The 12,715-nt window shown below is 42.4% G+C and overlaps 1 protein-coding gene across 1 annotated transcript in view; it reads right to left on the bottom strand.

Moving 5' to 3' along the window:
• Window positions 1–3,446: 3,446 nt before the first annotated feature.
• The window catches only part of LOC126544606 (uncharacterized), a 31,050-nt gene continuing 21,781 nt past the window's right edge, over window positions 3,447–12,715 (bottom strand). The window contains exons 8-9 of the mRNA XM_050192031.3: window positions 10,138–10,396; window positions 3,447–4,030 (exon numbers count right to left, since the gene is read on the bottom strand). Coding sequence (XP_050047988.2) covers window positions 3,746–4,030; window positions 10,138–10,396 — 544 coding nt within the window. The 3' untranslated portion in view covers window positions 3,447–3,745. The remainder of the gene's footprint in view (window positions 4,031–10,137; window positions 10,397–12,715) is intronic.

The raw sequence follows: 12,715 nt of genomic DNA, 5'->3' as shown, positions 1-12,715 counted from the left end.
CTAGGAATGAGATAACTACAAATGACCGTACCAGAATCGCCGCTGAAAGTGTTGAAGGCCCTTGATATGCAACGCTCTCAAGTGGAGATGTTTTCGGTGCAACATTGCGTTTTCCAGCGTTAACTGTACGATCACATTGGACAGAGCGCCGTTTCTGAGAAACCCGCATGGATCTCGTTCAAGTGCTGTGCTAATACCAGGTGGTCGACAACTATCCCCTTTCATAAATTTTCCTTCAGCTTGTGGATTGCTGCAAAGCTTATTTACCATTTCCCCTTGTATCGCTCGTTGCGTGGCCTTTTAGTTTTAAATTTTCTTTCTCCAAGTTTGTCCATACTTTATTTTTGGTAGAATGCAATGATAAGATGCTTTCACCGGTAATGTTATCCAGTTACAGTTCCTGACTTGTGCGTACTTGGTTGTATGCGCTCCGACCCATTCTTTTTTTATGGAGATATCCTTCTTAAAGAACGATTGTGTAATCAGACCTCAAAACTCTCAGCAATGCTTAGGGTCATACCACTGGATGAGGAGCACGCAAGTAAAGACGTTTACGACATTGAATTACGCCACTGACAATGGCTGCAAGGCTGCAATGGTCAATGACCTCGGTCCTCGGTTCGGTATTCGCAGAAGTGCGTCTCATTTGGTTTTTGGTAGTGGACACAGAAAAGTAGCAGATTCGCCCTTAAATTCTTGGTGGTTCTCTCATGGTGGGTATGTGCCATTTGTAGAGGACCATCATCATCATCATCATAATCATCATCATCATCGTCATCATTCGAAGGAGTGATGCAATAATATGCGCCGTAAGTCTGGCACTATTTCCTGCGGCATCGGTTGCAATGCGCTTTTCCGTGCTTCACGACTGAAATAGTTTTGACCGCTGAAGTCCGCTCACACATCAAGTGATATTGCTCTCTCAATGTAAATATTACAGGCTAATTAGAAAATAAGATCTGGTGGGTGTCCCCGAAAAACAAGTACTACGTTCGACTTAGTATTGATGACATGATGTCCAGTGAAATTTGCCGCGAATTTCCGGTTTTATCATAAAACGAGTAACACAAAGATGCAAATCAGCAAGACCTGTGTGGCTAAATTAAATGATGATGATGATGACGATGATGATGATGACGATGTTCTCATACTGTGACTCTTACCCACGCTTGGGGATTGGACAAGAATTGTGTCTCTGAACCTTTACTTAATGTTTTGAAGTATTGCCAATGCGATTAAAAATAAATAAATTAAAAAGAACATTCGAAGATTTATTCGTTTCGTTGATTGTATGAAACCACGAACGGCATCAAGTACGTCCCTGTGGCGAAAACCCAGTACTGACGCGGCGAACGTTAGTATCTTTTCTGATGTTAAAATTAACCGCACCCACCGTGTGGTTGCTTAGGCTATGATGTTGGGCTGCTAAGCACAAGGTCGGGGGACCGAATCTCAGCCACGGCGGCCGCATCTCGATGGGGTCGAAATTCGAAAACACCCATGTACTTATATTTAGGTGCAGGTCAAAGAACCCCAGGTGGCCCAAATTTTCGAAGTCCTCCACTACGGCGTGCCTCATAATCATATCGTGGTCCTGGCACGTAAAACCTCATAATTTAATTAAAAGTAACCCTAGTTTGGTAAGCGGAATTTCCAGAAGTCCTTTTCTTAATAATTTATACCGGTGACATAAGAGTAAATAGTGATCTAGAGATTCTGTTTCTTGGGAGTATTGACACAGGGGCGATATCGTCAGACCAATCCTGTGCAAATATAGGTTTAAGGCGGAGACATGGCAGTGTAATCTGGTGATCACTACTTCCGATTGTCTTGATAAACACCACCGCATTTTCCATAGAAATTAAATGTGCTGAAAGTCTGTCCATGTCATCAATTTATTGACATCTTTACGAACGGCCATTTGTTGGGCGTATTGGTAAAATATGCTTTCATCTTTACGAATTCAGTATTTTCGATATGTAATCGCGGTTATGTGTGCCATTACTGGAAAAACCGATTTAATCTGTCCACTCAGGGATGGTCGCGCTAATGAATATGCCGTTTCGTTTAAATGCAATCCACAGTGTCCTGGTACCCATTATAGTTTTACAAAATTCAAGTCCGGCGCCACTAATGTCACAAAAGTTTTCTAAGCTGGTGAATTGGATGAAGCTGTAGATGTAGTACAGACAGAAAAGGAATCTGTTATAATAATCGCAATGATTGCATTCACAGGGAGTTCCGCATCGCTAAAATTACTGCCAGAAGCTCGGCTTCAAAAACGGGAGTGAAAAATCTGGCGGTCTCAAAGAGAATGACTAGCAAAATAGCTACCATAAACTCGTTCTTGTTGTCACCTTCAACTTACGTGAGGAGTGCGAGGGAAGCACTTCTTCTTCTCTATAAGGTAATGCATTATTGGGCCCTCTTGATAATAAAGCGGTGGTCTGAATTCAGCTTCGGGACACTATTTCAGATAAAGGAAAGTTTTTGGTTGGAGCAAACACCCGCAGATGTGCACAATCTCCTTTTGAGAGGAAAAATAAAATTTCAGTCAGTGGTCGGCCTCCTGTATCTTGCATTCCCTAGAATGATGCAAACCAAGCCTATTATTATTAAGTCAAGCCGATTCAAAGCGACGTTTCGCGCGACTGCATCTGGGACACAATCTTTTCAGCCAAACCTGCGACATCATTTGCACGCTGCAATAAACATCGTAACATTATTTGGGCAAGGTAAAATATTTACGCGCGTAAACGGGTAAAACTTTAAACGGGTAAACTATTTTGCAGTGGAGGTGCTGGTTGTTCGCCGACCCTGAAACAGCGCAGTAGCTATCACTGATCATGCTCGGCGACTCTGGTCAGGCCTCGCCGGCTTCAACCACTTTCGTTGGTACCACTGCGCAGCGCCCCAGAAACGTGACAATGTTCAGCCGGCACTGGTGAGCGACAATGTCGATGACCGGTTGTCCAAGTACGAACAGGTTTACGGTGACGTCACGAAACCTAATATCGTTACAGAGTGCTGGCTAATACAGGGAGCGAGATGGCATTCGCCCCTTTGGAATTTTTTTTCCAGGTAGTGAATTTTAATTGTGCCACTGTCACTTCGGCTCTCTTCACTTTGACGACAGGTTACGTTACCAGACACTGGCACAGCATGTAGCTTTGCGCCAGCTAACACCACGTAACAACTGATTTACGTATTCCTATTTCTCAAGAACAACTGACTGGAACAATCTTTTCGAACAAAGAGTAACACAGAATGTCGGATTTTTGACGTTTAATTCCATAGGTTCTTTTACATATGTAATGTGTTCACTAACGTATTTTTTTTCTCGCGTTTGATATTTGAGAAATCGGAACTGTTTTGTACGGTTCCCATCTGCGAAGGTATTGTATTCAGTTCAATTTATTAATATATATATATATATATATATATATATATATATATATATATACATATAATAACATATTTAATATACGACGAGCCGGCACTAAAAGCTCACGAATCAGCTTGACAAGGGCTTCGGACTCCCCACAGGTTGACAACACCAGTACAGGCATCACAACGCTCGTAAGCAATACTAAAATTGGTAGTGTCTATACATAACATAAAACAATTACGAAAAAAAAATACGGGACCCGCCTCCGCAATTTTCTTCCCCGAACGAAGTAAAACAAGCCCCTAATACCAATATTTAAAATTATGCATTCTTAGTCGCGCGCAACACGCTCTCTATTTAATCATGGCGATCCTCTTGATCGCGCTTGCCACGCCCGGCGCGACGCCTGATGCCCTCTTCCTGCGTCGGGGCCGCGGAGGTCAGCGGCTCCTGCTCAAAGGAGTCCTTCCGACAAGGGGTGTCGTCTTCCGCTTCCGGTTCCAGCTGGCCGCTGCTGCGGAGCCTCTCCAGGTGCTCGGCATACGGTCCCGACATGTGCTTGGGAGGCGGCGCCGAGGCTTCGGGAAGCACGGGCGCATCGGGGAGTGCGCTGTCTCCTGGTGCGCCTCCCCCCGACACCACCTGAAGAGATATCAATCAATCAATCAATCAATCAATCAATCAATCAATCAATCAATCAATCAATCAATCAATCAATCAATCAATCAATCAATCAATCAATCAATCAATCAATCAATCAATCAATCAATCAATCAATCGATCAATCAATTTACCAATCTCGCATTTCGTCTAGTTCACAAACAGACAAAGGAAAGCTAGACAAAGATAAATGCTGCCATTCGACAGCTTCACGAGCCCGCTGCCCACATTGCATGGGTTCACGGCACCACAGGCATAATTATGTACTGAGCCGAAATAAACACGTAAATATTCTCGTTATAAACTCAACTGAGCATCGTCTTCAACTGAGCAAAGAATGTCATCGGCGGTTTCAGCGGTGCCACACATGGGAAATGCCAGTAAACTTCGAGAGAAGTGTTGTCATGTCTGTAACGAATAAGGCGCGTGCCCTGTTATTTGACTGCATACCGGATGAAAACATACTATCACGCATCGAGCATGACAAATGTCTAGGTCTTCATATTTGCAATAATCTGCATTGGTACAGTCACATAACCCAAAATACTGATCGGGCAATGTCGAAGCTGCATCACATGAACTATCTAGCTCTTCTGTACACGCGCCAACTAGCGCGCCAAGTGGCCACGACACGAAGCTATAGCGCGTTTTCAATGGAACGAGCGGGTTTTTCGCGAATAAATAAAGCTGCAGGTCGATTATTGAAAAAGGCAGGTGACAGACATGTTCTAGATGACAATCCACACGAGACAAATGCAGTGATCACGCTGTGGAAAGCTAGAATTTTGTTCCCAGAGGGGTTAAAGATACAGCAATAGAAGCCTATAGAAACGACGAAAATTTGTGCACGATTTTCAAGACAAAAACGCTAGCTGTGATAAAACAACGGCTGCTATCGTAACAGCCGCTACAGCGTATGCAGTCGGGAGATTCAGCTTTTGATGGATGCCTATCTAGACTGTCTACACATGGCGTAACACTGTTCCCAAAACCGATGTTTGAAACACAGTCTTGAAAATACACGTGGTATTTATAAAAACCCGAGCGTATCCCTGCGGAAGCGTTGGAAGCCGTCGCCGTGTAGTTTAATCGCTCTAAACTATCATTCCGCGTCATGTTGGCAGCGGTTCGATGTCGTGCTGCGTGACATTTTCTTAACGCCACGTAGGACGGAGTTTGACAGTCTCTCCCCAGATGGCCAAAACTCAAGATTTCGTTGAGAGATAAGCTGTCTCTGCCTCGTAATATTTGACCCTGGCCAAATGACCATTGTTTTGCTTTGCCAAACGAGAAGAGTTGATATTTTTTTTGTGAACCGAGGTTTATTGCTTTTAGTCCGTACTGGAATAACTGGAATGTGGTTAGAAGCAAGGTCAGTGATGTTTGGTAAGATCGACCAATTTGCTTTAAGTGCGCGGTTGTGGAATTAAGCACTGAAAGTGGGGTATAGGACACGAGCTCGTTATTAATGGCTTCGTAGTTGCCTTTGTCGTATAAGCGTATTGTTTTATTCCATGATTCTCGTTTTTCTCGTTTTGGAAAGGTCAAATTAAAGACAGTCTGAATTACTTTATGGCTGCTAATGTCCCGGAGATAAGATATGGAAGATAGGCTAGATGGATTGGTAGATAATATGAGATCTAAAATGCAGGCCGAATCTTTCACTAGGCATGTTGGTTCCAAAACTAGCTGGGTTAATAATAATAATAATAATAATAATAATAATAATAATAATAATAATAATAATAATAATAATAATAATAATAATAATAATAATAATAATAATAATAATAATAATGCCTTTATTTGTGTCACATGTAGGGTGCACGACACTGGAGGCCAGCAGTAAAAGTTGTCACAAATGACAGCTTGACAAAGCAGCAGGCCCCCATGTACGTGACAGCGGTATAGCCGCATTGCTTACACCAGAAAAAAACAGAATAAAAAAAACACACACACAATACACAGTACAGTACACAATACACCTTGATAAATTAAGTCCATTTTCCGGAAACAGAAACAAAAATGATCGTGATATAAGGCAGAAATTAATGACAGAACAAATGCCTTGAAGCAATTAAAAAAGAAAAGAAATCATACGAAGGTATAGCTTTCTAAGGTAAGAAAACACAATTCCCTACAATTTAAAAATACAATTCAAAAATACAAGTCATAAATACAAGTCATAAATACAAGTCATAAATACAAGTCATAAATACAATTCACTCATCAGGTGGAAATAACATCGACGCATACATAATAAAAGTCGGTAAAGAAAACATGGTCACTTAGAATAAGAAGAAAGGACTTCATTAAAACATAAGTATGTTTAGAATAAGGATAACGGAATAAGGATAAAAAAGAGAGTAGCGTAATTGCAGATTTTCAGTGACAGTCAAAGAACTGATCATTCGGACATACACTATTTCCGGATTTCTTTAAATGCACATATTTCCAGCTGTATATTTTCTCTATTCAGTTTATTTAATAATCTCGGTAACTGATTTTCCATTGTTTGAAGACCATAGGTCGTGCGTTATGTGTTTACATTCCAGTATTCGTTGTGACGGGTGACATATGGCAAGGGGCGTCAGTATGTAGGTTCGCTAACTGTTTTAAGAACGTGCTGCCATTTCTTATTTCCTGTTTATAAAGCTTACTTAGTCGGTAATTGTATATCTTCATAATAGGCATAACGTTGTATTTTGGAAATGTTTCGTGTGTGTGAAAACGACTGTGCACATTTTCTACTGCACGAAGAAACCTTTTTTGAAGTATATGGAGCTTGTGTATATTTCCCGTCGTTGTAGACGACCACACTGATTGACAGTAGTTTAACCTTGAGGAAAACAGGGTGTTATAGATGACCAGCATAACCTTCCGTGTCAGAATACTACGGTTGCGGTATGTGAGGCCTATGACTTGATATAGTTTTGTTGCTAGATGGTTAATATGATGATCCCATGATAAAGTTTGCTGAAAAATTACTAATAACCCTTTAAATGTAGAAACAATTTCGATCGGAGTAGAGTGTAAGGTTATATTTCTATTTACAGTTATATTTCTTGCTTTTGACCTGAATAATATGCATTTCGTCATGGACACATTGATCATCAGCCGGTTTTTCTCAGTCCATTATTCTAAAGCAAGCAGTGCGGATTCTGCGAAGTTAAGTATTCCTCAATATCTTTTCCTGTTAGGAAATTGCTCGTGTCGTCGGCGTATATAATAAATTGTGCTATAGGAGAAATGTTTGTAATATCCTTTATATACATATTGAAGAGAAATGGGCCTAAAATACTGCCCTGAGGTACGCCGCTAGAAACCCGTAATTGTTCGGAGATAGTCAGCTATTTTAACAATTTGTTTCCTATGTTCCAAGTAAGACTTGATTAAACTTAAGGCTTTGCCACGATAACCATACCGCTCAAATTTTTGAAACAATATGTCATGACTAATGAGATCCAACGCTTTGGAAAAGTCCAGAGATAAATGAAGTACGAAATTAGCTTGCTCGAAATGCGTTAAAATATGTTTCTTTAGTGTTAGAAGGGCAAATTCTGTACTTAGCCCTCGCCGAAAGCCATATTGAGAATTAGTTATTATCTTGTGTTTTGGTTGAAATTTGTTAAATAGGCTTAATATAACTTACTCGAATGCTTTAGATAGAATAGGTAGAATAGAGTAGGTCTGTAATTGTTCATCTCATTTTTGTTTCCCTTTTTATAAAAGAACTGTTACCCGTGCAAGCTGCATGTTATGTGGAAAGACACCTTGACTAAGACCAAGATTAAAGATATGTTTTATAACTGGTGCAAGGAGACCAGCGATATACTTAAGAGGTTTAGTTTTAAAACCATCGGCATCTTTGGTATTACTGTTATTTAGGCTAGCTATTGTTGTGAATACTTCAGCTTCGCTTGTTTGGTTGAGAAAAATTGTTTATCCATTCCATCGAAGGTTTTCTAGACTGTTGGGACGGTATATTCTACCTTAAGATTAACAAAATATTTACTAAACGCATCTGCAAGTGGTTTCCCCGTTAGTTCGGTACCATTTATAATCAGTTTCTGGATCGCATTTGGGGAGGTCTTATAATTCAGTAATGAAGCTAATCTCTTCCAAAACAAGCTTAAGTCCGATTCCTTTCTGTTAACTGATCTCACATTAAGGTGAAAGCATTTAAAAGACTTGAGGAATTGTTTTGCGATGTAGTTCTCGAAGGATTGTGGAAGTAGGTAGGTGTCAGTACCGGAACTTGCCATACTGTATAACTTTAACCGAGTTTCTCAAGATCAACCGTTTCCCCGACATCCTTCCTGAGTAGGAAGGATGTAAGTTGAAATTAAAGCAGACTTCGAGGAAATCATTTTTGGTTCTAGTATGTGACGACGTTGGATAGCTATCCCAATTGATATTAGGGAAAATAAAGTCTCCGAAGGGCAAAATCTGAGCGTTAATGCATTTTTTTCATTAGTACGTTTAGGATGCAGTTGAGCTTGTCAGTAAAGTTACTGTCTGCTCGCAGGGGCGGTAGAAACACCAAGTAATATAGTTTGCGGGGCTGCACGAAAGAGTAGCTATAATATTTCAAGGACACTTGGGTCACCTCAAGGTCACCGTTCATATTTCGCTTCTCCTTGTCTCATAACCCTGTTTTTCAATCGCACACATAATTTATAGCGGTACAACTGGCGGATTACAAAGATACGAGCAATGATAAATAAATCAGCAGTTATTATCTCAAAATAGGCAATATAAGCATACCGAAAGACAAGCGAAACCAAAGGGCTCGAGTTACTTTAGTTACAACCGCACGAAGCCAACGGAATATTACACCAAGGAAAATAACACTGGGAGAGAAACCCATCAACCGACTAATGCTGAGCGAGCGATTCGCCTGGATTCCTAGGCGAAACTGAAAGATCAGCAGTCGTCTACGGTTCTGGGAATGTCGCCATGATTGCACAACTACCGCTCATTGCCGTGTGCTCGCGTCGTCTGCTTAGGCGTCGTTTAACGGCTACTAATAAGAAAATTAGACAATCACCAGCCCAGCGACTTTGCCACGATTACGTTGGTAGTATATGCGATGCATTTATAGCCAGTGCAGCACAAGTGCCATTCCTTTGGGGTTGGCCTTTAACTGCTCGTGTAAAGCGTTGGTAGCGAAGGCATTGTTAACGAGCCGTTCTTTTACTGTTTTCTTTCGACGGGAACACTAGCCCAACACAAATGTGTTTCACACGCATTCTATTTGGACGAAGCTTCACTAGATGTTGGTACCAGCTTTTCTACGGTTTCTACAGCCTCGCACCGCTTCGGTAACCCGGTAATCCACAAACGGTGAGAAGTACATAGACCAGGTAAAACTGTCTAATATTAAAGCTGACTGACAAGCTAAAATTCTCCACTGCGTGCGACCGTACGTACCCCAGTTTACGTATTTCATTTTGCTTTATCGTTCCTAATGTCTAACTAACCAGCCAGACGCTGTCATGCCGGGCCGTATTCACAAAAAAAAAAGCTCTTACGCTAGAATTGTTGGCAAAAGCAAATTATAGTTACTCGAGCAGCTGCGCGTATCATTAACGAAGGTGCTGGCCAATGGCGAACACTACTTACGAATGGAAAAGCTTTGTTAGTTCGGCCGCTGGTTTCGTTAGAGATTTAGCTGGTCCACGAACTTCTTATTACCATTTGCGGATGGCCGGGTTACCGAAGTCTTAGGCAGCCGTAGCTGAGCTGGTACCGACATCTCATGACGCTTTGCCTAACTACAATAATATGCGTGTGAATGTTCTCGTCGAAGGAAAATTATAAATATGAGTGCACGTTAACGACCATGTCTCTACCGACAGTTTACACTAGCAATGAAGTAAAATATGATAGGTCACTGTGGTATTAGCTTTTTTTGCGCTCTCTTGCTAAAATTTATTTAAAGTAATGTAACTATTGGCGTTGCTGCTGCCGTACACTTTTCCGGTAACCCGGGTTTCCGCAAACGGTAGCACGCGTACTGACAAGCTAAGGCTTTGTACTAACACCTGCGCCGTCTACAAAGTGAAACGAAACGAAACGGTCTCCACCTCCATTTGCGTCGCCGAGTCGATGGGACTGCGGCTGTGCTCGCCAGTCGGTGTCATGGCGACTGTGGCTTCATCGTCCGGCGGGGAGATCAGGTCCATGACATTTCGCGGCAACGCGCTGATTCCCGTCTGATAGGGTGACCGTGGAGACAATGGTTCACCACCCCGTGGCTGGAACTGCAGCTGCTGCGTCCCTGCCGGCGGAGATTTGTACTCGAGTGCCAAGGCCTGTGCTCGTGGTTGCATGAGCCGGACCATACTGCACACGTGCATGAGCAAGTGGTTAACTTAAAACGGACAGCTGGGCTAATTGGAATATCGGCATTTCGAGCGTTTCCAGCGCTTTAAAGAAATAGGAAAAAGTAAGAGAAGAGGGAGGGCGAAAGGACAGGTAGAACGCCTGCCCGTTCGTCTTTCCTCTTAATTTTAGAGCACCAATTCTTAGGCGCCCGTTTCTGCGGTGTGCGTCGACGTCGGCGCTGTCCCTTGTAATAGAGCGAACGAGCACGGCGAAAGATGAAAGAAAACGAGGAGCGCGGCGGTTGATGAGAGACTGCGATAGCGACGAGAGCGGGGCGAGGAAAGCGGAGGAGAAGGGTATGCCGAAAGCGTGAGAAGAAAAGTGCAGTGCCGCGCTAGATAGGCTTTGCGGCGACGATGGCTACGAGATGGCGCCAGTGTAGCGCTTCGTCTGTATGGAAACGAAGCGCTGCATGAGCGGAAGTCTGTCTGCGGCGGCTGCTGGGAACAGTGCCCACGCGTCACCTACGTGCTGCCTCTCGCAATCTCCCGATTAGCGAGGCAGTCGCGCCACACTTAACTCCGTTTGCAACGTGCCGCACCAAAACGTGCCTTCGCTCATATTTCGCATTAGGGAGTATCGTAATCCTAGGCGAATTTTTTCCCTACTTCTTTAAAGCGCTGGGGATGGATGAAATGAATACGTGGATTAGGCATAACGTCCTGCGATATTTCAGTGCCACCCCAGTGACGCCAAAACCAGGGGTTACGGAGGGGGTGCCATTTTCCAGTAGTTAATCGCATTTTAAGGCACCTGGTTATGACCTCAACTGTATCTCAACACACGTCATGCGAAAACTGAAGCGCGGAGGAGCAGGCTTCAAGCATGCACGCGTGGTGGAAGCTGTACTCAGTGGAAGTTGTCTCTGCTCCAGCAAGAACAAGTATAATATGACTGGTAAAGTGAACCACTGGCTTCTATGTATTGCGTAGCGAGAGGGCATGCATCGTAAAACTAGACTGTACGGGATTATCCTTGGAGTTTCCTAGAAAGAAGGAACTCTAGCGCTGTGATCGTTCTGCTACCGCTGAAATGATGATTAGTACATTAATTTGTCTAATGTTTTTGTGCTTCTGGCTTCAAACAGTCTGGTGACGTGTTGCATTACGCTCTGTCTTTCTCAATTTGCATGATCTAATTCTTCTCTGCACGCATGCGCAGTCACTGCTTATCGTTGCATTTGTGTTGTCAGCTGGCACAAGACAGGCGTAATAGGAGGTCGCTGGAAGAAGCCTTCGTCCTGCAGTGGACATAAATAGGTTGTGATGGAGATGATGCCATTGTTCGAAACGATCAATTCGCGAAGTCGCAAGGCCACTCGAAGCGAGATGGACTACGTTTAGACATATACATGTACTACCCCTCATTCTCACGCCATATCAATCACGTGTTCAGTTCTCGTAGACACCTAGCACCCGAGTACCCTCTACCAATTTTTGTCGGAAACTTTGAGGAACTACCGCCTCTTCATCGAAGCCCGGCAATGGAAACGTTTTTCCAGTATATCCTCTTGCAGGCTCTTCGTGCGCTATAATAATTATTGCCTTCAGGCCTCCTCAAAATTATCTTGCAAACAATTAAGCAAGATATTAATATGGGATATAAAGCTGGATCCTTGTGAAAGTGTATGGATGCGATTTTAGAGGAAGCTTTAGCTCGGGGGCTCCTATATAAATACATGGGAAAGGAGACATTCTTTTTCTCGGCAACCACTGCACCACATTTGATGAGGCTTGTTGCATTTCAAATAAAAATTTAAAAGCTAGTGGCTGTTGGTTGCACATTCTTTATTTATGCCGTCAATTTTTTTTAATTAAAAATTGGCAAAAGACGCGAATCCTCAGAAGACAAAACTATCAAGTTTGCAACTTTAACTTAGCAATAAAAAGACGATATTAGAATTCTGTAAATTTCACCTAATAGTGCATCTAAAGCGGACAAAATTGATATACTATACATGGCTCTCAAGTAAACCAATATTACGTGAGTAAACTTTTGCAAGACCATTATAAACAACGTACCAAATGCACGAAAGATATAAATTGACATATCAGATTTGTCCGTTTTGGATGATCTAGTGGGCGCATTCACGGAACTGTAACATCAATCCTTGGTGAGCAGCTACGAATTTGTAAACCTCATGCTTGTAATTTTTTGAAGTTATCAATTCTTGAAAATTGCTTTTAATATAACCAGGTCCTGAATTGAAAGTTCCCTTCCAACAGACGCTAGAATTTAACTTTCTTTCTCAAATGCAACAACCTTCACTGAAATCGG

The sequence above is a fragment of the Dermacentor andersoni genome, chromosome 10 (assembly GCF_023375885.2).
Source record: "Dermacentor andersoni chromosome 10, qqDerAnde1_hic_scaffold, whole genome shotgun sequence".
NCBI lineage: Eukaryota > Metazoa > Arthropoda > Arachnida > Ixodida > Ixodidae > Dermacentor > Dermacentor andersoni.
This window is presented reverse-complemented; position numbering and strand designations above follow the sequence as displayed.